At 53.2% G+C, this 22482-nt stretch overlaps 1 protein-coding gene across 1 annotated transcript in view; it reads left to right on the top strand.

The window, feature by feature from the left end:
* The first annotated feature begins 11798 nt into the window (after positions 1-11798).
* LOC137309568 (tetraspanin-4-like) overlaps positions 11799-22482 on the top strand; it is a 308549-nt gene continuing 297865 nt past the window's right edge. Inside the window, exon 1 of the mRNA XM_067977703.1 lies at positions 11799-12128. Within this exon, the coding sequence (XP_067833804.1) occupies positions 11799-12128 (330 nt within the window). The remainder of the gene's footprint in view (positions 12129-22482) is intronic.

Raw genomic sequence — 22482 nt, 5'->3', positions numbered from 1 at the left:
GAGATGTTGTATCAGTGTGTCCGTGTGGAGAGGGAGATGTTGTATCGATGTGTCCGTGTGGAGAGGGAGATGTTGTATCAGTGTGTCCGTGTGGAGAGGGAGATGTTGTATCGATGTGTCCGTGTGGAGAGGGAGATGTTGTATCGATGTGTCCGTGTGGAGAGGGAGATGTTGTATCGATGTGTCCGTGTGCGGAGGGAGATGTTGTATCGGTGTGTCCGTGTGGAGAGGGAGATGTTGTATCGGTGTGTCCGTGTGGAGAGGGAGATGTTGTATCGATGTGTCCGTGTGGAGAGGGAGATGTTGTATCGATGTGTCCGTGTGGAGAGGGAGATGTTGTGTCGATGTCCGTGTGGAGAGGGAGATGTTGTGTCGGTGTGTCCGTGTGGAGAGGGAGATGTTGTGTCGATGTGTCCGTGTGGAGAGGGAGATGTTGTATCGATGTGTCCGTGTGGACAGGGAGATATTGTATCCATGTGTCCGTGTGGAGAGGGAGATGTTGTATCGATGTGTCCGTGTGGAGAGGGAGATGTTGTATCGATGTGTCCGTGTGGAGAGGGAGATGTTGTATCGATGTGTCCGTGTGGAGAGGGAGATGTTGTATCGATGTGTCCGTGTGGAGAGTGAGATGTTGTATCGATGTGTCCGTGTGGAGAGGGAGATGTTGTATCAGTGTGTCCGTGTGGAGAGGGAGATGTTGTATCGATGTGTCCGTGTGGAGAGGGAGATGTTGTATCGGTGTGTCCGTGTGGAGAGGGAGATGTTGTATCGATGTGTCCGTGTGGAGAGGGAGATGTTGTATCGGTGTGTCCGTGTGGAGAAGGAGATGTTGTATCAGTGTGTCCGTGTGGAGAGGGAGATGTTGTATCGGTGTGTCCGTGTGGAGAGGGAGATTGTGTGTCCGTGTGGAGAGGGAGATTGTGTGTCCGTGTGGAGAGGGAGATTGTGTGTCCGTGTGGAGAGGGAGATGCTGTGTCCGTGTGGAGAGGGAGATTGTGTGTCCGTGTGGAGAGGTAGATGCTGTGTCCGTGTGGAGAGGGAGATTGTGTGTCCGTGTGGAGAGGGAGATGGTGTGTCCGTGTGGAGAGGGAGATTGTGTGTCCGTGTGGAGAGGGAGATTGTGTGTCCGTGTGGAGAGGTAGATTGTGTGTCCGTGTGGAGAGTGAGATTGTGTGTCCGTGTGGAGAGGGAGATTGTGTGTCCGTGTGGAGAGGGAGATTGTGTGTCCGTGTGGAGAGGGAGATTGTGTGTCCGTGTGGAGAGGGAGATTGTGTGTCCGTGTGGAGAGGGAGATTGTGTGTCCGTGTGGTGAGGGAGATTGTGTGTCCGTGTGGAGAGGGAGATTGTGTGTCCGTGTGGAGAGGGAGATTGTGTGTCCGTGTGGAGAGGGAGATGCTGTGTCCGTGTGGAGAGGGAGATTGTGTGTCCGTGTGGAGAGTGAGATTGTGTGTCCGTGTGGAGAGGCAGATTGAGTGTCCGTGTGGAGAGGGAGATGCTGTGTCCGTGTGGAGAGGGAGATTGTGTGTCCGTGTGGAGAGGGAGATTGTGTGTTCGTGTGGAGAGGGAGATTGTGTGTCCGTGTGGAGAGGCAGATTGTGTGTCCGTGTGGAGAGGGAGATGCTGTGTCCGTGTGGAGAGGGAGATTGTGTGTCCGTGTGGAGAGGGAGATTGTGTGTCCATGTGGAGAGGGAGATTGTGTGTCCGTGTGGAGAGGCAGATTGTGTGTCCGTGTGGAGAGGGAGATGCTGTGTTCATGTGGAGAGGGAGATTGTGTGTCCGTGTGGAGAGTGAGATTGTGTGTCCGTGTGGAGAGGGAGATTGTGTGTCCGTGTGGAGAGGGAGATTGTGTGTCCGTGTGGAGAGGGAGATTGTGTGTCCGTGTGGAGAGGCAGATTGTGTGTCCGTGTGGAGAGGGAGATTGTGTGTCCGTGTGGAGAGGGAGATTGTGTGTCCGTGTGGAGAGTGAGATTGTGTGTCCGTGTGGAGAGGGAGATTGTGTGTCCGTGTGGAGAGGGAGATTGTGTGTCCGTGTGGAGAGGGAGATGCTGTGTCCGTGTGGAGAGGGAGATTGTGTGTCCGTGTGGAGAGGGAGATTGTGTGTCCGTGTGGAGAGGGAGATTGTGTGTCCGTGTGGAGAGGGAGATTGTGTGTCCGTGTGGAGAGGGAGATTGTGTGTCCGTGTGGAGAGGGAGATTGTGTGTCCGTGTGGAGAGGGAGATTGTGTGTCCGTGTGGAGAGGGAGATTGTGTGTCCGTGTGGAGAGGGAGATTGTGTGTCCGTGTGGAGAGGGAGATTGTGTGTCCGTGTGGAGAGGGAGATTGTGTGTCCGTGTGGAGAGGGAGATTGTGTGTCCGTGTGGAGAGGGAGATTGTGTGTCCGTGTGGAGAGGGAGATTGTGTGTCCGTGTGGAGAGGGAGATGCTGTGTCCGTGTGGAGAGGGAGATTGTGTGTCCGTGTGGAGAGGGAGATTGTGTGTCCGTGTGGAGAGGGAGATTGTGTGTCCGTGTGGAGAGGGAGATTGTGTGTCCGTGTGGAGAGGGAGATTGTGTGTCCGTGTGGAGAGGGAGATGCTGTGTCCGTGTGGAGAGGGAGATGGTGTGTCCGTGTGGAGAGGGAGATTGTGTGTCCGTGTGGAGAGGGAGATTGTGTGTCCGTGTGGAGAGGGAGATTGTGTGTCCGTGTGGAGAGGGAGATTGTGTGTCCGTGTGGAGGGGGAGATTGTGTGTCCGTGTGGAGAGGGAGATTGTGTGTCCGTGTGGAGAGGGAGATTGTGTGTCCGTGTGGAGAGTGAGATTGTGTGTCCGTGTGGAGAGGGAGATTGTGTGTCCGTGTGGAGAGGGAGATGGTGTGTCCGTGTGGAGAGGGAGATTGTGTGTCCGTGTGGAGAGGGAGATTGTGTGTCCGTGTGGAGAGGGAGATTGTGTGTCCGTGTGGAGAGGGAGATTGTGTGTCCGTGTGGAGAGGGAGATTGTGTGTCCGTGTGGAGAGGGAGATTCTGTGTCCGTGTGGAGAGGGAGATTGTGTGTCCGTGTGGAGAGGGAGATTGTGTGTTCGTGTGGAGGGGGAGATTGTGTGTCCGTGTGGAGAGGGAGATTGTGTGTCCGTGTGGAGAGGGAGATTGTGTGTCCGTGTGGAGGGGGAGATTGTGTGTCCGTGTGGAGAGAGAGATTGTGTGTCCGTGTGGAGAGGGAGATGCTGTGTCCGTGTGGAGAGGGAGATTGTGTGACCGTGTGGAGAGGGAGATTGTGTGTCCGTGTGGAGAGGGAGATTGTGTGTCCGTGTGGAGAGGGAGATTGTGTGTCCGTGTGGAGAGGGAGATTGTGTGTCCGTGTGGAGAGGGAGATTGTGTGTCCGTGTGGAGAGGGAGATTGTGTGTCCGTGTGGAGAGGGAGATTGTGTGTCCGTGTGGAGAGGGAGATTGTGTGTCCGTGTGGAGAGGGAGATTGTGTGTCCGTGTGGAGAGGGAGATTGTGTGTCCGTGTGGAGAGGGAGATTGTGTGTCCGTGTGGAGAGGGAGATTGTTTGTCCGTGTGGAGAGGGAGATTGTGTGTCCGTGTGGAGAGGGAGATTGTGTGTCCGTGTGGAGAGGGAGATTGTGTGTCCGTGTGGAGAGGGAGATGCTGTGTCCGTGTGGAGAGGGAGATTGTGTGTCCGTGTGGAGAGGGAGATTGTGTGTCCGTGTGGAGAGGGAGATTGTGTGTCCGTGTGGAGAGGGAGATTGTGTGTCCGTGTGGAGAGGGAGATTGTGTGTCCGTGTGGAGGGGGAGATTGTGTGTCCGTGTGGAGAGGGAGATTGTGTGTCCGTGTGGAGGGGGAGATTGTGTGTCCGTGTGGAGAGGGAGATTGTGTGTCCGTGTGGAGAGGGAGATTGTGTGTCCGTGTGGAGAGGGAGATTGTGTGTCCGTGTGGAGGGGGAGATTGTGTGTCCGTGTGGAGGGGGAGATTGTGTGTCCGTGTGGAGAGGGAGATTGTGTGTCCGTGTGGAGAGAGAGATTGTGTGTCCGTGTGGAGAGGGAGATTGTGTGTCCGTGTGGAGAGGGAGATTGTGTGTCCGTGTGGAGAGGGAGATTGTGTGTCCGTGTGGAGAGGGAGATTGTGTGTCCGTGTGGAGAGGGAGATTGTGTGTCCGTGTGGAGGGGGAGATTGTGTGTCCGTGTGGAGGGGGAGATTGTGTGTCCGTGTGGAGAGGGAGATTGTGTGTCCGTGTGGAGAGGGAGATTGTGTGTCCGTGTGGAGAGGGAGATTGTGTGTCCGTGTGTAGAGGGAGATTGTGTGTCCGTGTGGAGAGGGAGATGCTGTGTCCGTGTGGAGAGGGAGATTGTGTGTCCGTGTGGAGAGGGAGATTGTGTGTCCGTGTGGAGAGGGAGATTGTGTGTCCGTGTGGAGAGGGAGATTGTGTGTCCGTGTGGAGAGGGAGATTGTGTGTCCGTGTGGAGAGGGAGATTGTGTGTCCGTGTGGAGAGGGAGATTGTGTGTCCGTGTGGAGAGGGAGATTGTGTGTCCGTGTGGAGAGGGAGATTGTGTGTCCGTGTGGAGAGGGAGATTGTGTGTCCGTGTGGGGAGGGAGATTGTGTGTCCGTGTGGAGAGGTAGATTGTGTGACCGTGTGGAGGGGTAGATGCTGTGTCCGTGTGGAGAGGGAGATTGTGTGTCCGTGTGGAGGGGGAGATGCTGTGTCCGTGTGGAGAGGGAGATTGTGTGTCCGTGTGGAGGGGGAGATGCTGTGTCCGTGTGGAGAGGGAGATTGTGTGTCCGTGTGGAGAGGGAGATTGTGTGTCCCTGTGGAGAGGGAGATTGTGTGTCCGTGTGGAGAGGGAGATTGTGTGTCCGTTTGGAGAGGGAGATTGTGTGTCCGTGTGGAGAGGGAGATTGTGTGTCCGTGTGGAGAGGGAGATTGTGTGTCCGTGTGGAGAGGGAGATTGTGTGTCCGTGTGGAGAGGGAGATGCTGTGTCCGTGTGGAGAGGGAGATTGTGTGTCCGTGTGGAGAGGGAGATTGTGTGTCCGTGTGGAGAGGGAGATTGTGTGTCCGTGTGGAGAGGGAGATTGTGTGTCCGTGTGGAGAGGGAGATTGTGTGTCCGTGTGGAGAGGGAGATTGTGTGTCCGTTTGGAGAGGGAGATTGTGTGTCCGTGTGGAGAGGGAGATTGTGTGTCCGTGTGGAGAGGGAGATTGTGTGTCCGTGTGGAGAGGGAGATTGTGTGTCCGTGTGGAGAGGGAGATGCTGTGTCCGTGTGGAGAGGGAGATTGTGTGTCCGTGTGGAGAGGGAGATTGTGTGTCCGTGTGGAGAGGGAGATTGTGTGTCCGTGTGGAGAGGGAGATTGTGTGTCCGTGTGGAGAGGGAGATTGTGTGTCCGTGTGGAGAGGGAGATTGTGTGTCCGTGTGGAGAGGGAGATTGTGTGTCCGTGTGGAGAGGGAGATGCTGTGTCCGTGTGGAGAGGGAGATTGTGTGTCCGTGTGGAGAGGGAGATTGTGTGTCCGTGTGGAGAGGGAGATTGTGTGTCCGTGTGGAGAGGGAGATTGCGTGTCCGTGTGGAGAGGGAGATTGTGTGTCCGTGTGGGGAGGGAGATTGTGTGTCCGTGTGGAGAGGGAGATTGTGTGTCCGTGTGGAGAGGGAGATGCTGTGTCCGTGTGGAGAGGGAGATTGTGTGTCCGTGTGGAGAGGGAGATGCTGTGTCCGTGTGGAGAGGGAGATTGTGTGTCCGTGTGGAGAGGGAGATTGTGTGTCCGTGTGGAGAGGGAGATTGTGTGTCCGTGTGGAGAGGGAGATTGTGTGTCCGTGTGGAGAGGGAGATTGTGTGTCCGTGTGGAGAGGGAGATGCTGTGTCCGTGTGGAGAGGGAGATTGTGTGTCCGTGTGGAGAGGGAGATTGTGTGTCCGTGTGGAGAGGGAGATGCTGTGTCCGTGTGGAGAGGGAGATTGTGTGTCCGTGTGGAGAGGGAGATTGTGTGTCCGTGTGGAGAGGGAGATTGTGTGTCCGTGTGGAGAGGGAGATTGTGTGTCCGTGTGGAGAGGGAGATTGTGTGTCCGTGTGGAGAGGGAGATTGTGTGTCCGTGTGGAGAGGGAGATTGTGTGTCCGTGTGGAGAGGGAGATTGTGTGTCCGTGTGGAGAGGGAGATTGTGTGTCCGTGTGGAGAGGGAGATTGTGTGTCCGTGTGGAGAGGGAGATTGTGTGTCCGTGTGGAGAGGGAGATTGTGTGTCCGTGTGGAGAGGGAGATTGTGTGTCCGTGTGGAGAGGGAGATTGTGTGTCCGTGTGGAGAGGGAGATTGTTTGTCCGTGTGGAGAGGGAGATTGTGTGTCCGTGTGGAGAGTGAGATTGTGTGTCCGTGTGGAGAGGGAGATTGTGTGTCCGTGTGGAGAGGGAGATTGTGTGTCCGTGTGGAGAGGGAGATTGTGTGTCCGTGTGGAGAGGGAGATTGTGTGTCCGTGTGGAGAGGGAGATTGTGTGTCCGTGTGGAGAGGGAGATTGTGTGTCCGTGTGGAGAGGGAGATGCTGTGTCCGTGTCGAGAGGGAGATGCTGTGTCCGTGTGGAGAGGGAGATGCTGTGTCCGTGTCCAGAGGGAGATTGTGTGTCCGTGTGGAGAGGGAGATTGTGTGTCCGTGTGGAGAGGGAGATAGTGTGTCCGTGTGGAGAGGGAGATGCTGTGTCCGTGTCCAGAGGGAGATTGTGTGTCCGTGTGGAGAGGGAGATTGTGTGTCCGTGAGGAGAGGGAGATTGTGTGTCCGTGTGGAGAGGGAGATGCTGTGTCCGTGTGGAGAGGGAGATTGTGTGTCCGTGTGGAGAGGGAGATTGTGTGTCCGTGTGGAGAGGGAGATTGTGTGTCCGTGTGGAGAGGGAGATTGTGTGTCCGTGTGGAGAGGGAGATTGTGTGTCCGTGTGGAGAGGGAGATTGTGTGTCCGTGTGGAGAGGGAGATTGTGTGTCCGTGTGGAGAGGGAGATTGTGTGTCCGTGTGGAGAGGGAGATTGTGTGTCCGTGTGGAGAGGGAGATTGTGTGTCCGTGTGGAGAGGGAGATGCTGTGTCCGTGTGGAGAGGGAGATTGTGTGTCCGTGTGGAGAGGGAGATTGTGTGTCCGTGTGGAGAGGGAGATTGTGTGTCCGTGTGGAGAGGGAGATTGTGTGTCCGTGTGGAGAGGGAGATTGTGTGTCCGTGTGGAGAGGGAGATGCTGTGTCCGTGTGGAGAGGGAGATTGTGTGTCCGTGTGGAGAAGGAGATTGTGTGTCCGTGTGGAGAGGGAGATTGTGTGTCCGTGTGGAGAGGGAGATTGTGTGTCCGTGTGGAGAGGGAGATTGTGTGTCCGTGTGGAGAGGGAGATTGTGTGTCCGTGTGGAGAGGGAGATTGTGTGTCCGTGTGGAGAGGGAGATGGTGTGTCCGTGTGGAGAGGGAGATGCTGTGTCCGTGTGGAGAGGGAGATTGTGTGTCCGTGTGGAGAGGGAGATGGGGTGTCCGTGTGGAGAGGGAGATTGTGTGTCCGTGTGGAGAGGGAGATGCTGTGTCCGTGTGGAGAGGGAGATTGTGTGTCCGTGTGGAGAGGGAGATGGGGTGTCCGTGTGGAGAGGGAGATTGTGTGTCCGTGTGGAGAGGGAGATTGTGTGTCCGTGTGGAGAGGGAGATTGTGTGTCCGTGTGGAGAGGGAGATTGTGTGTCCGTGTGGAGAGGGAGATTGTGTGTCCGTGTGGAGAGGGAGATTGTGTGTCCGTGTGGAGAGCGAGATGCTGTGTCCGTGTGGAGAGGGAGATTGTGTGTCCGTGTGGAGAGGGAGATTGTGTGTCCGTGTGGAGAGGGAGATTGTGTGTCCGTGTGGAGAAGGAGATTGTGTGTCCGTGTGGAGAGGGAGATTGTGTGTCCGTGTGGAGAGGGAGATTGTGTGTCCGTGTGGAGAGGGAGATTGTGTGTCCGTGTGGAGAGGGAGATTGTGTGTCCGTGTGGAGAGGGAGATTGTGTGTCCGTGTGGAGAGGGAGATGGTGTGTCCGTGTGGAGAGGGAGATGCTGTGTCCGTGTGGAGAGGGAGATTGTGTGTCCGTGTGGAGAGGGAGATTGTGTGTCCGTGTGGAGAGGGAGATGCTGTGTCCGTGTGGAGAGGGAGATTGTGTGTCCGTGTGGAGAGGGAGATTGTGTGTCCGTGTGGAGAGGGAGATTGTGTGTCCGTGTGGAGAGGGAGATTGTGTGTCCGTGTGGAGAGGGAGATTGTGTGTCCGTGTGGAGAGGGAGATTGTGTGTCCGTGTGGAGAGGGAGATTGTGTGTCCGTGTGGAGAGGGAGATGCTGTGTCCGTGTGGAGAGGGAGATTGTGTGTCCGTGTGGAGAGGGAGATGCTGTGTCCGTGTGGAGAGGGAGATTGTGTGTCCGTGTGGAGAGGGAGATTGTGTGTCCGTGTGGAGAGGAAGATGCTGTGTCCGTGTGGAGATGGAGATTGTATGTCCGTGTGGAGAGGGAGATGCTGTGTCCGTGTGGAGAGGGAGATTGTGTGTCCGTTTGGAGAGGGAGATGCTGTGTCCGTGTGGAGAGGGAGATTGTGTGTCCGTGTGGAGAGGGAGATTGTGTGTCCGTGTGGAGAGGGAGATTGTGTGTCCGTGTGGAGAGGGAGATTGTGTGTCCGTGTGGAGAGGGAGATGCTGTGTCCGTGTGGAGAGGGAGATTGTGTGTCCGTGTGGAGAGGGAGATTGTGTGTCCGTGTGGAGAGGGAGATTGTGTGTCCGTGTGGAGAGGGAGATTGTGTGTCCGTGTGGAGAGGGAGATGCTGTGTCCGTGTGGAGAGGGAGATTGTGTGTCCGTGTGGAGAGGGAGATTGTGTGTCTGTGTGGAGAGGGAGATTGTGTGTCCGTGTGGAGAGGGAGATTGTGTGTCCGTGTGGAGAGGGAGATTGTGTTTCCGTGTGGAGAGGGAGATTGTGTGTCCGTGTGGAGAGGGAGATTGTGTGTCCGTGTGGAGAGGGAGATTGTGTGTCCGTGTGGAGAGGGAGATTGTGTGTCCGTGTGGAGAGGGAGATTGTGTGTCCGTGTGGAGAGGGAGATTGTGTGTCCGTGTGGAGAGGGAGATGCTGTGTCCGTGTGGAGAGGGAGATTGTGTGTCCGTGTGGAGAGGGAGATTGTGTGTCCGTGTGGAGAGGGAGATTGTGTGTCCGTGTGGAGAGGGAGATTGTGTGTCCGTGTGGAGAGGGAGATTGTGTGTCCGTGTGGAGAGGGAGATTGTGTGTCCGTGTGGAGAGGGAGATTGTGTGTCCGTGTGGAGAGGGAGATTGTGTGTCCGTGTGGAGAGGGAGATTGTGTGTCCGTGTGGAGAGGGTGATTGTGTGTCCGTGTGGAGAGGGAGATTGTGTGTCCGTGTGGAGAGGGAGATTGTGTGTCCGTGTGGAGAGGGAGATGTTGTGTCCGTGTGGAGAGGGAGATTGTGTGTCCGTGTGGAGAGGGAGATGCTGTGTCCGTGTGGAGAGGGAGATTGTGTGTCCGTGTGGAGAGGGAGATTGTGTGTCCGTGTGGAGAGGGAGATTGTGTGTCCGTGTGGAGAGGGAGATTGTGTGTCCGTGTGGAGAGGGAGATTGTGTGTCCGTGTGGAGATGGAGATGCTGTGTCCGTGTGGAGAGGGAGATTGTGTGTCCGTGTGGAGAGGGAGATTGTGTGTCCGTGTGGAGAGGGAGATTGTGTGTCCGTGTGGAGAGGGAGATGCTGTGTCCGTGTGGAGAGGGAGATGTTGTATCGATGTGTCCGTGTGGAGAGGGAGATGTTGTATCGATGTGTCCGTGTGGAGAGGGAGATGTTGTATCGGTGTGTCCGTGTGGAGAGGGAGATTGTGTGTCCGTGTGGAGAGGGAGATTGTGTGTCCGTGTGGAGAGGGAGATTGTGTGTCCGTGTGGAGAGGGAGATTGTGTGTCCGTGTGGAGAGGGAGATTGTGTGTCCGTGTGGAGAGGGAGATTGTGTGTCCGTGTGGAGAGGGTGATTGTGTGTCCGTGTGGAGAGGGAGATTGTGTGTCCGTGTGGAGAGGGAGATTGTGTGTCCGTGTGGAGAGGGAGATTGTGTGTCCGTGTGGAGAGGGAGATTGTGTGTCCGTGTGGAGAGGGAGATTGTGTGTCCGTGTGGAGAGGGAGATTGTGTGTCCGTGTGGAGAGGGAGATTGTGTGTCCGTGTGGAGAGGGAGATTGTGTGTCCGTGTGGAGAGGGAGATTGTGTGTCCGTGTGGAGAGGGAGATTGTGTGTCCGTGTGGAGAGGGAGATTGTGTGTCCGTGTGGAGAGGGTGATTGTGTGTCCGTGTGGAGAGGGAGATTGTGTGTCCGTGTGGAGAGGGAGATTGTGTGTCCGTGTGGAGAGGGAGATTGTGTGTCCGTGTGGAGAGGGAGATTGTGTGTCCGTGTGGAGAGGGAGATTGTGTGTCCGTGTGGAGAGGGAGATTGTGTGTCCGTGTGGAGAGGGAGATTGTGTGTCCGTGTGGAGAGGGAGATTGTGTGTCCGTGTGGAGAGGGAGATTGTGTGTCCGTGTGGAGAGGGAGATTGTGTGTCCGTGTGGAGAGGGAGATTGTGTGTCCGTGTGGAGAGGGTGATTGTGTGTCCGTGTGGAGAGGGAGATTGTGTGTCCGTGTGGAGAGGGAGATTGTGTGTCCGTGTGGAGAGGGAGATTGTGTGTCCGTGTGGAGAGGGAGATTGTGTGTCCGTGTGGAGAGGGAGATTGTGTGTCCGTGTGGAGAGGGAGATTGTGTGTCCGTGTGGAGAGGGAGATTGTGTGTCCGTGTGGAGAGGGAGATTGTGTGTCCGTGTGGAGAGGGAGATTGTGTGTCCGTGTGGAGAGGGAGATTGTGTGTCCGTGTGGAGAGGGAGATTGTGTGTCCGTGTGGAGAGGGAGATTGTGTGTCCGTGTGGAGAGGGAGATTGTGTGTCCGTGTGGAGAGGGAGATTGTGTGTCCGTGTGGAGAGGGAGATTGTGTGTCCGTGTGGAGAGGGAGATTGTGTGTCCGTGTGGAGAGGGAGATTGTGTGTCCGTGTGGAGAGGGAGATTGTGTGTCCGTGTGGAGAGGGAGATTGTGTGTCCGTGTGGAGAGGGAGATTGTGTGTCCGTGTGGAGAGGGAGATTGTGTGTCCGTGTGGAGAGGGAGATTGTGTGTCCGTGTGGAGAGGGAGATTGTGTGTCCGTGTGGAGAGGGAGATGTTTCTCCCCTCTGCAGAAGCCTGCTGCTGCTCTCTCTCTCTTATTGGCTGCCGGACCTACAGCCATGATTGGCTGAGAGGGAGCTGTGGGGAATGACGGGGAAGCTTTGATTGGAGAGAGAGAGAGAGAGGCAGAGAGCAGGAGCTGAGATTGCTGACCAGGCACTGAGGAAAGGCAATATCTGTGGAGAGAGCAGCGAGTGCTTTGACACTGACTGACGGGGATGGTTGGATGTCAGGAGCAGCTTCAGTCTGGAGTGAAGGACAGAGGTCTGAATGAGGGCAGGACCTGCTGCTGTGGGGAGTAGATATTGAGAGGCAGGTGAGCTGACTTGCTGGAAGTGAGGGGAGATCACAGCCTGCAGCCGAGCAGGCACACAGGATACAAAACAGAGCTGATCTCCGGGAGGCTGTCGCTGGCTGCACCATGTGCGAAAGGGCTTGTGATTGGCACTTACTGTGCTGCTGCCTGTGGTGGAATTGAAGAGGGTTAGATCATCCCCCCAAGTGGCAGCGATTGCTTTGAAGCCACTTCTCGCTCCATCGGGATTCCTCTGAATGCCACTTCCTTGCTTGGCTCCTCTCACTCTGAGAGCATGCTGATGTGCAGAAGAGTTTCTTGTGCATGAAAAGATCCCACAGAAGTCGTTCGAAGATGAATCGATCGGACAGCGATGAATCGGCCTATCACCGCAGCCCGTCCCTGGACAGCAAGGACTACTCTGCTGCACACGGGGCCTTTCGCCGCTACAGCAGCCTGTACGGCGGCCAGTTTGGGGCCAACTCCTCCTTCTTTGGATTGCACACTAACCCAGGGCCTAAAGCCAGCAAAGCGGAGTATACGTCCCCGAAGGGCAGTAAATACGTGGTCTTTTACCTGGATCTCTCCTTTATATTCCTTCTGGAGCTGAAGAGATGCAGCATGGCTCAGAACTGCTTGCAGTGTCTCAAGTACCTCATGTTCATCTTTAACCTCTTGTTCTGGGTAAGTGCTGTTTGCCTTCTCGCTCCTTTCAAGTATCGCCAGCCTGCTCGGTCTCTTCAATCTCAGTCTCCGCACATTATCCCATCTTTATCCCCCATCACCACCTGCCTGTGTTTCAGTTCAATGTTGCCTTTATATCCCGGCCTTGCTCCGGAATGTCGAGGCAGGGGTTGGGGGTGAATTTACCTCCCGTTCCACTTCGTTGACAGGGTTAAGTTAGGGTGGCAGGGTGGGCAGACCACGTCCCAGCACCGACCCCCGACCCCCGACCCCTGGCCCCCGACCCCCAAACCCCCACCCCCGAACCCCCACCCCCACCCCAACCCCCGAACCCCCAACCTGAACTCCCACCTCCAAGCCGAACCCCCACCCCCGAACTCCGACCCCTAAACCCCCACCCCCGAACCTCCGACCCTGAGTCCCCACCACCGAACCTCAGACTACCGAACCCCCACCCACGTACCCCAAACCCCCACTGCCACCCCTGAAACTTCACCCCCATCCCCACCCCTGAACCCCCACCCCCACCCCCACCCCTGAACCCCCACCCCCACTCCCACCCCTGAACCCCCACCCCCACCGCCGAACCCTCGACCCCAACCCTGAACTCCCACCTCCAACCTGAACCCCCACCCCCAAACTCCGACCCCTAAACCCCCACCCCCGAACCTCCGACCCCTGAACCCCCACCCCCGAACCTCCGACCCCTGAACCCCCACCCCCGAACCTCCGACCCCTAAACCCCCACCCCCGAACCTCCGACCCCTGAACCCCCACCCCCGAACCTCCGACCCCCGAACCCCCACCCCCGAACTCCGACCCCTAAACCCCCACCCCCGAACCTCCGACCCCTGAACCCCCACCCCCGAACCTCAGACCCCCGAACCCCCACCGCCAACCCGAACTCACACCCCCAAACACCCACCCTGACCCCCCAAACCCCCACACCCGACCCTCGAACCCCCACCCCGACCCCTGAACCAACACCCCCGACCCCCGAAACCCCCACCCCAACCCGAACTCCCACCTCCACCCCCGACCCTTCCACCCCACACCCCGACTCCCGAACCCCCACCCCACCCCCGAACCCCCACTCCACCCCCGAACCCCCACCACACCCCTGGACCCCCAGCTCCACCCCGAACCCCACCCCACCCCCAAGCCCCCGCCTCCGACCCCCGAACCCCCACCAAACCCCACCCCGACCCCTCCACCTCACACCTCCCATCCCAAACCTGCAGCCACCAACACCCCCAATGCCCCGACCTCCGACCCCTCACACCTCCACCCCTGACCCCCAACCCCAACACCCCTACTATTGACCCCCGACCCTCACTCCCAACCCCCAATACCCCCAACCTGACACCAAACCCCAACATGCCCTCCATTGACCCCCAAGCCCCAACACTCCACACCCCACTCCTGATGCCCCACCTCTGACCCCCAACACCCAACACCCTAAACCCCTTCCCCTTAAGAAATTCACTCTCTTTGTCCTTAAGGGGAGCCTGTTGGTGGAAAGTGTGTTCCAATTACAGACAGAACGTTGTGAGGTCCCTCTCCTCCACCCCCCCATCCCGGTCCTTAAACACCCCCGGTCCTCATACCACCCCCCCCAGTCCTTATATCCCCCAGTCCTTATACCCCCCCCAGTCCTCATACCCCCCCCGATCCTTAAAACCCCCCAGTCCTTATACCCCCCGGTCCTCATACCACCCCCCACAGTCCTTATACCCCCCAGTCCTTATACCCCCCCAGTCCATATACCCCCCCAGCCCTTATACCCCCCCAGTCCTTATACCCCCCCAGTCCTCATACCCCCCCCCCCGGTCCTTAAACCCCCCCGTTCCTTATACCCCCTGGTCCTCATACCCCCCCAGTCCTTATACCCCCCCGGTCCTTGTAACCCCCGGCCCTCATAACCCCCCCCGGTCCTCATACCCCCCCCGGTCCTTATATCCCCCGGTCCTTATACCCCCCCCGGTCCTTATACCCCCTGGTCCTCATACCCCCCCAGTCCTTATACCCCCCCCGGTCCTTGTAACCCCCGGTCCTCATACCCCCCGGTCCTTATACCCCCGGTCCTCATACCCCCCGGTCCTTATACCTCCGGTCCTTATACCCCCCGGTCCTTATACCACCCCGGTCCTTATACCCCCCGGTCCTTATACCACCCCGGTCCTTATACCCCCGGTCCTCATACCCCCCGGTCCTTATATCCCCGGTCCTCATACCCCCCGGTCCTTATACCTCTGGTCCTCATACCCCCCCGGTCCTTATACCTCCGTTCCTTATACCCCCCGGTCCTTATACCTCCGGTCCTTATACCCCCCGGTCCTTATACCTCCGGTCCTTATACCCCCGGTCCTCATACCCCCCGGTCCTTATATCCCCGGTCCTCATACCCCCCGGTCCTTATACCTCCGGTCCTCATAGCCCCCCGGTCCTTATACCTCCGGTCCTTATACCCCCCGGTCCTTATACCCCCGGTCCTTATACCCCCCGGTCCTTATACCCCCTGGTCCTTATACCCCCGGTCCTCATACCCCCGGTCCTTATACCCCCGGTCCTTATACCCCCCGGTCCTCATACCCCCCGGTCCTTATACCCCCGGTCCTTATACTCCCCGGTCCTTATACCACCCCGGTCCTTATACCCCCCGGTCCTTATACCCCCGGTCCTCATACCCCCCGGTCCTTATACCCCCGGTCCTTATACCCCCGGTCCTCATACCCCCCGGTCCTTGTAACCCCCGGTCCTTATACCCCCGGTCCTTATACCCCCCGGTCCTCATACCCCCCGGTCCTTATACCCCCGGTCCTTATACCCCCCGGTCCTTATACCACCCCGGTCCTTATACCCCCCGGTCCTTATACCCCCCGGTCCTTATACCCCCGGTCCTCATACCCCCCCGGTCCTTATACCCCCCCGGTCCTTATACTCCCCGGTCCTTATACCACCCCGGTCCTTATACCCCCGGTCCTTATACCCCCGGTCCTCATACCCCCCGGTCCTTATACCCCCGGTCCTTATACTCCCCGGTCCTTATACCACCCCGGTCCTTATACCCCCGGTCCTCATACCCCCGGTCCTTATACCCCCCGGTCCTCATACTCCCCGGTCCTTATACCCCCGGTCCTTATACCACCCCGGTCCTTATACCCCCGGTCCTCATACCCCCCGGTCCTCATACCCCCGGTCCTTATACCCCCCGGTCCTCATACCCCCCGGTCCTTATACCCCCCAGTCCTTATACTCCCCGGTCCTTATACTCCCCGGTCCTTATACCCCCCGGTCCTCATACCCCCCGGTCCTTATACCCCCCCGGTCCTCATACCCCCCGGTCCTTATACCCCCGGTCCTTATACCCCCCCGGTCCTTATACTCCCCGGTCCACATACCTCCCGGTCCTTATACACCCGGTCCTTATATCCCCGGTCCTTATATCCCCCGGTCCTTATACCCCCGGTCCTTATACCCCCGGTCCTTATATCCCCCGGTCCTTATACCCCCCGGTCCTTATACCCCCGGTCCTTATATCCCCTGGTCCTTATATCCCCCGGTCCTTATAGCCCAGGTCCTCATACCCCCCGGTCCTTATACCCCCCGGTCCTCATACCCCCCGGTCCTTATACCCCCGGTCCTTATACCCCCGGTCCTTATACCCTCTGGTCCTCATTCCCCCCGGTCCTTATACCCCCGGTCCTTATACCCCCGGTCCTTATACCCCCCCGGTCCTTATATCCACCGGTCCTCATATCCCCCGGTCCTCATACCCCCTGGTCCTCATACCCCCTGGTCCTTATACCTCCCGGTCCTTATATACCCCCGGCTTTCATACCCCCCCCAGTCCTCATACCCCCCCAGTCCTAATACCCCCCCAGTCCTTATACCCCCTCCCCGGTCCTAATACCCTCCCTGGTCCTTATACCCCCCAGTCCTCATACCCCCCCAGTCCTTATACCTCCCCGGTCCTTATTCCCCACGGTCCTTATATACCCCCCAGTCCTTATACCCCCCCCCTGGTCCTAATACCCTACCTGGTCCTTATACCCCCCAGTCCTCATACCCCCCCCAGTCCTTATACCCCCCAGTCCTTATACCCCCCCGGTCCTCATACCCCCCAGTCCTACTCACCCCCGGTCCTTATAACCCCCGGTCCTTATACCCCCCCCCGGTCCTACTCCCCCCCGGTCCTTATACCCCCCCCGGTCCTTATACCCCCCCGGTCCTACTCCCCCCGGTCCTTATACCCCCCCCGGTCCTACTCACCCCCAGTCCTTATACCCCCCGGTCCTACTCTCCCCCGGTCCTTATATCCTCCCGGTCCTACTCCCCCCCGGTCCTTATACCCCCCACCCCGGTCCTACTCCCCCCCGGTCCTTATTACCCCCACCCCCGGTCCTACTCCCCACCGGTCCTTATACCCACCCGGTCCTACTCCCCCCCGGTCCTTATACCCACCCACCCCCCCCACCGGTCCTCGCCAGGATAAGTATTGTCACTTCTCCATCAAGATGTTGCCAAACATAACACTCCAAGGGTGTTCCATTAATTGGATGGCACGGCGTCTGCCCTTCTCCTGATTGGATGGTGTGTTGAGCCCGTCCAGTTGTGTCGTCGTCTGCCCTTCTCCTGATTGGATGGCATGTTGAGCCCGTCCAGCTGTTCTTATTTGGGAAAAGAGAAGAGCCAGATGGCAGAAGGCAGCACAATGTCTTTGGACCTGATTTAAATCTTCATATTTTTGTGTTTGTATATGAAACAGGAACCAGATTTCTAAAAAGACAATGCCCCTTTAAATCACCATTACTGTAGTGCATGAAAGTTATGATAGTATCACAGTGTGTGAAACCAGGGGCTCGGAGATTTACAAGTGAATTGGAGAGAATGTTACCCCTGCACATGCCCTCCAACAACACTCTGGGGTTAACTCTTTTAAATGTTTTTCCACATTGAATGAAATCATTTACTGGCTGCTGACTTGGGTCAACACATTGTGGCCTGTGGTCTGTCACTGCTGTCGGGGGCAGACAAGATTTTGTTTCAGTGAGAGTCGAGGTGCCATTTCATTGTAGGACTGTGTATCTTTTAATGGAGATGTCATTGTGGGACTGTGTATCATTACATGGAGATATCGTTATATTCACAAGGAGATGCATTATGGGACTGTATATCATTACATGGAGATATCGTTATATTCACAAGGAGATGCATTATGGGACTGTGTATCATTACATGGAGATATCGTTATGAGACTGTGTATATTCACAAGGAGATGCATTATGGGACTGTATATCATTACATGGAGATATCGTTATGGGACTGTGTATATTCACAAGGAGATGCATTGTGGGACAGTGTATTTTTACAGTGAGATGTCAATGTGCAACTGTGTTTCTTTACAGGAAGTTGTCATTATGGGACTGTGTATCTTTAGATGGAGCTAACATTCTGGGACAGTGTATCATTACATGGAGATATCATGGTGGGACTGTATATCTTTACACAGAGATATGATGGTGTGATTGTGTATCTTTACATGGAGATATCACTGGGAGACTGTGATATCGTTGTGGGACTGTGTAGCTTTATATGCAGATGTAATTTTGGTACTGCGTATCTTTACAAGGTATGTAATTATGGGACTGTGTATCTTTACGTGGCGATGTCACTGTGGATCTTTACAGGGAAATGTCACTGTGGGACTGTGTATCTTTACATGGTTACATTATCATGGGAATGTATCTTTATGTGGTTATATTATTATGGGACTGTGTATGTTTACGTAGAGATATCATGGTGAGATTGTGTATCTATACATGGAGTCGTCATTGTGGGACTGTGTATATTTTCAGGGGGATGCTTTTGTGGGGTTGTGTATCTTTACATGGAAATATCATTGTAGGTCTCTGTATCTTTGCAGGGAGATGTTATTGTGGGACTGTGTAGCTTTAAATGGTGATATCGCTATGGTGCTGTGTTTCTTTACAGGCGGATGTCATTATGGGGATGTGTATCTTTACAGGGTGACATCATTGTGGGACTGTGTATCTTTAGATGGAGATAAACATTCTGGGACAGTGTATCATTACATGGAGATATCACGGTGGGACTGTATATCTTTACACAGAGATATGATGGTGTGATTGTGTATCTTTACATGGAGATATCACTGGGAGACTGTGTATCGTTACATTGTGACATCGTTGTGGGACTGTGTAGCTTTACAGGGAATGTAATTACAGGACTGTGTATCTTTACATGGAGATGTCATTGTGGGATTGTGTATCTTTACATGGAGATGTCATTGTGGGATTGTGTATCTTTACATGGAGATATCATGCATGGATCATGTATCTTTACATGGAGATATTTTATTGGATTGCGTAGCTTTACAGGGAGATGTCATGGTTGGACTGTGTATCTTTACAGGGAGGTGTCATGGTTGGACTGTGTATCTTAACAGGGAGATGTCATGGTTGGACTGTGTATCTTTACAGGGAGATGTCAGGGTTGGACTGTGTATCTTTACAGGGAGATGTCATGGTTGGACTGTGTATCTTTACAGGGAGGTGTCATGGTTGGACTGTGTATCTTTACAGGGAGATGTCATGGTTGGACTGTGTATCTTTACAGGGAGATGTCATGGTTGGACTGTGTATCTTTACAGGGAGATGTCAGGGTTGGACTGTGTATCTTTACAGGGAGATGTCATGGTTGGACTGTGTATCTTTACAGGGAGGTGTCATGGTTGGACTGTGTATCTTTACAGGGAGATGTCATGGTTGGACTGTGTATCTTTACAGGGAGATGTCATGGTTGGACTGTGTATCTTTACAGGGAGATGTCAGGGTTGGACTGTGTATCTTTACAGGGAGATGTCATGGTTGGACTGTAATCTTTACAGGTGGATATCATTATGGGACTGTGCTTCTTTAAATGGAGATTTCATTGTGGGACTGTGTATCTTTATATGGAGATAGCATTGTAGGGTAGTGTATCTTTACAGGGGGATATCATTGTGGAACTGTATACCTTTTCAGGGGGATGTCAAAATGGGACTGTGTATCTTTACATGTAGATGTCACTGTGAGACCATGTACCTTTACATGGAGATATCATTTTTGGATTATCTTTACATGGTGATATTATTATGGGACTGTGTATCTTTACATGGTGATATTATTGTTGGACTGTGTATCTTTACATGGTGATATTATTGTGGGAATGTGTATCTTTACATGGTGATATTATTGTTGGACTGTGTATCTTTACATGGTGATATTATTGTGGGACTGTGTATCTTTACATGGTGCTATTATTGTTGGACTGTGTATCTTTACATGGTGATATTATTGTGGGACTGTGTATCTTTACATGGTGATATTATTGTTGGACTGTGTATCTTTACATGGTGATATAATTGTTGGACTGTGTATCTTTACATGGTGATATTATTATTGGACTGTGTATCTTTACATGGTGATATTATTGTTGGACTGTGTATCTTTACATGGTGATATTATTATGGGACTGTGTATCTTTACATGGTGATATTATTGTTGGACTGTGTATCTTTACATGGTGATATTATTGTTGGACTGTGTATCTTTACATGGTGATATTATTGTTGGACTGTGTATCTTTACATGGTGATATTATTGTTGGACTGTGTATCTTTACATGGTGATATTATTGTTGGACTGTGTATCTTTACATGGTGATATTATTGTTGGACTGTGTATCTTTACATGGTGATATTATTGTTGGACTGTGTATCTTTACATGGTGATATTATTATGGGACTGTGTATCTTTACATGGTGATATAATTGTTGGACTGTGTATCTTTACATGGTGATATTATTGTTGGACTGTGTATCTTTACATGGTGATATTATTATGGGACTGTGTATCTTTACATGGTGATATTATTATGGGACTGTGTATCTTTACATGGTGATATTATTATGGGACTGTGTATCTTTACATGGTGATATTATTGTTGGACTGTGTATCTTTACATGGTGATATAATTGTTGGACTGTGTATCTTTACATGGTGATATTATTGTTGGACTGTGTATCTTTACATGGTGATATTATTGTTGGACTGTGTATCTTTACATGGTGATATTATTGTTGGACTGTGTATCTTTACATGGTGATATTATTATGGGACTGTGTATCTTTACATGGTGATATTATTGTTGGATTGTGTATCTTTACATGGTGATATTATTGTTGGACTGTGTATCTTTACATGGTGATATTATTATGGGACTGTGTATCTTTACATGGCGATATTATTGTTGGACTGTGTATCTTTACATGGTGATATTATTGTTGGACTGTGTATCTTTACATGGTGATATTATTGTTGGACTGTGTATCTTTACATGGTGATATTATTGTTGGACTGTGTATCTTTACATGGTGATATTATTGTTGGACTGTGTATCTTTACATGCAGATGTCATTGTGGGACTGTGTATCTTTACATACTTCTTAACGAGTATGTTTCTGGCCCAATGAAGAAGGAGGCATTGCTGGACTTGGTTCTCGGTAATGAGACGGGCCAAGTGGAGCAAGTGTCAGTGGGGGAACATTTAGGGAGCAGCGATCACAGGATCATAAGGTTTAGAATAGCTATAAAAAGGACATGGACCACTGTAAAGTAAAAATACTCAATTGGAGGAGAGCCAATTTCAGTGGGATGAGAACAGATCTGGCCCGGGTAAATTAGAATCAAAGATTTGCAGGCAGAACTGTAATTGAACAATGGGCGGCCTTTAAAGAGGAGATGGTTCAGCTACAGTCTAGGTACATTCCCACGAGGGGGAAAGGTAGGGCAACTAAAGCCAGAGCTCCCTGGACGACAGAAGAGATAGTGAGTAAGATGAAGCAGAAAAAGGGGCATATGACAGATGTCAGGTTAATAACACAAGTGAGAACCGGGCTGAATATAGAAAGTTCAGAGGGGAAGTGAAAAAGGAAATAAGAGGGGCAAAGAGAGAGTATGAGAATAGACTGGCGGCCAATATAAAAGGGAATCCAAAAGTCTTCTTCAAGCATGTAAACAGTAAAAGGATAGTAAGAGGAGGGGTGGGGCCAATTAGAGGCCATAAAGAAGATCTACTTATAGAGGCAGAGGGGATGGTCGAGGTACTAAATGAGTACATTGCATCTGTCTTTACCAAGGAAGAAGATGCTGCCAGAGTCTCAGTAAAGGAAGATATAATTAAGATACTAGATGGGCTAAAAATTGATAAAGAAGTGGTACTTGAAAGGCTAGCTGTACTTAAAGTAGATAAGTCACCTGATCCGGATGGGATGCACTCTAGGTTGCTGAGGGAAGTAAGGGTGGAAATTGCAGAGGTACTGGTCATAATCTTCCAAACATCCTTAGATACAGGAGTGGTGTCAGAGGACTGGAGAATTGCAAATATTACACCCTTGTTCAAAAAAGAGTGTAAGGATAAACCCAGCAACCATAGGCCAGTCAGTTTAACCTCAGTGGTGGGGAAACTTTTAGAAACGATAATCCGGGAGAGAATTAACAGTTACTTGGACGAGGGTGGATTGATTAGGAAAAGCCAGCACGGATTTGTTAAAGGCAAATCGTGTTTAACTAACCTGATAGAGTTTTTTGATGAGGTAACAGAGAGGGTAGATGAGGGCAATGCGGTTGGTGTGGTGTATATGGACTTTCAAAAGGTGTTTGATAAAGTGGTGCATGGTAGGCTTATCATCAAGATTGCGGCCCATGGAATAAAGGGGGCAGTAGCAACATGGATACAGAATTGGCTAAGTGACAGGAAAGAGAGAGTAGTGGTGAACGGTTGTTTTTCGGACTGGAGGGAGGTGTACAGTGGTGTTCCCCAGGGGTCAGTGCTGGGACCACTGCTTTTCTTGATACGAAGTGATACATTTCAGTAGGAAGAACGAGGAGAGGCAATATAAACCAGAGGGCACAAATCTAAAAGGGGTACAGGAACAGAGAGATCTGGGGGTATATGTGCACAAATCATTGAAGGTGGCAGGGCAGGTTGAGAAAGCGGTTAAAAAAGCAAATGGGATCCTGGGCTTTATAAATAAAGGCATAGAGTACAAAAGTATGGAAGTCATGATGAACCTTTATAAAACACTGGTTCGGCCACAAGTGGAGTATTGTGTCCAGTTCTGGGCACCGCACTTCAGGAAAGATGTGAAGGCCTTAGAGAGGGTGCAGAAGAGATTTACCAGAATGATTCCAGGGATGACGGATTTTAGTTATGTGGATAGACTGGAGAAGCTGGGGTTGTTCTCCTTGGAACAGAGATGGTTGAGAGGAGATTTGATAGAGGTGTTCAA

The sequence above is a fragment of the Heptranchias perlo genome, unplaced genomic scaffold, assembly GCF_035084215.1.
Source record: "Heptranchias perlo isolate sHepPer1 unplaced genomic scaffold, sHepPer1.hap1 HAP1_SCAFFOLD_169, whole genome shotgun sequence".
Lineage (NCBI taxonomy): Eukaryota > Metazoa > Chordata > Chondrichthyes > Hexanchiformes > Hexanchidae > Heptranchias > Heptranchias perlo.
Note: the sequence above shows the minus strand (reverse complement) of the source record. Positions and strands in the feature narration are given on the sequence as shown.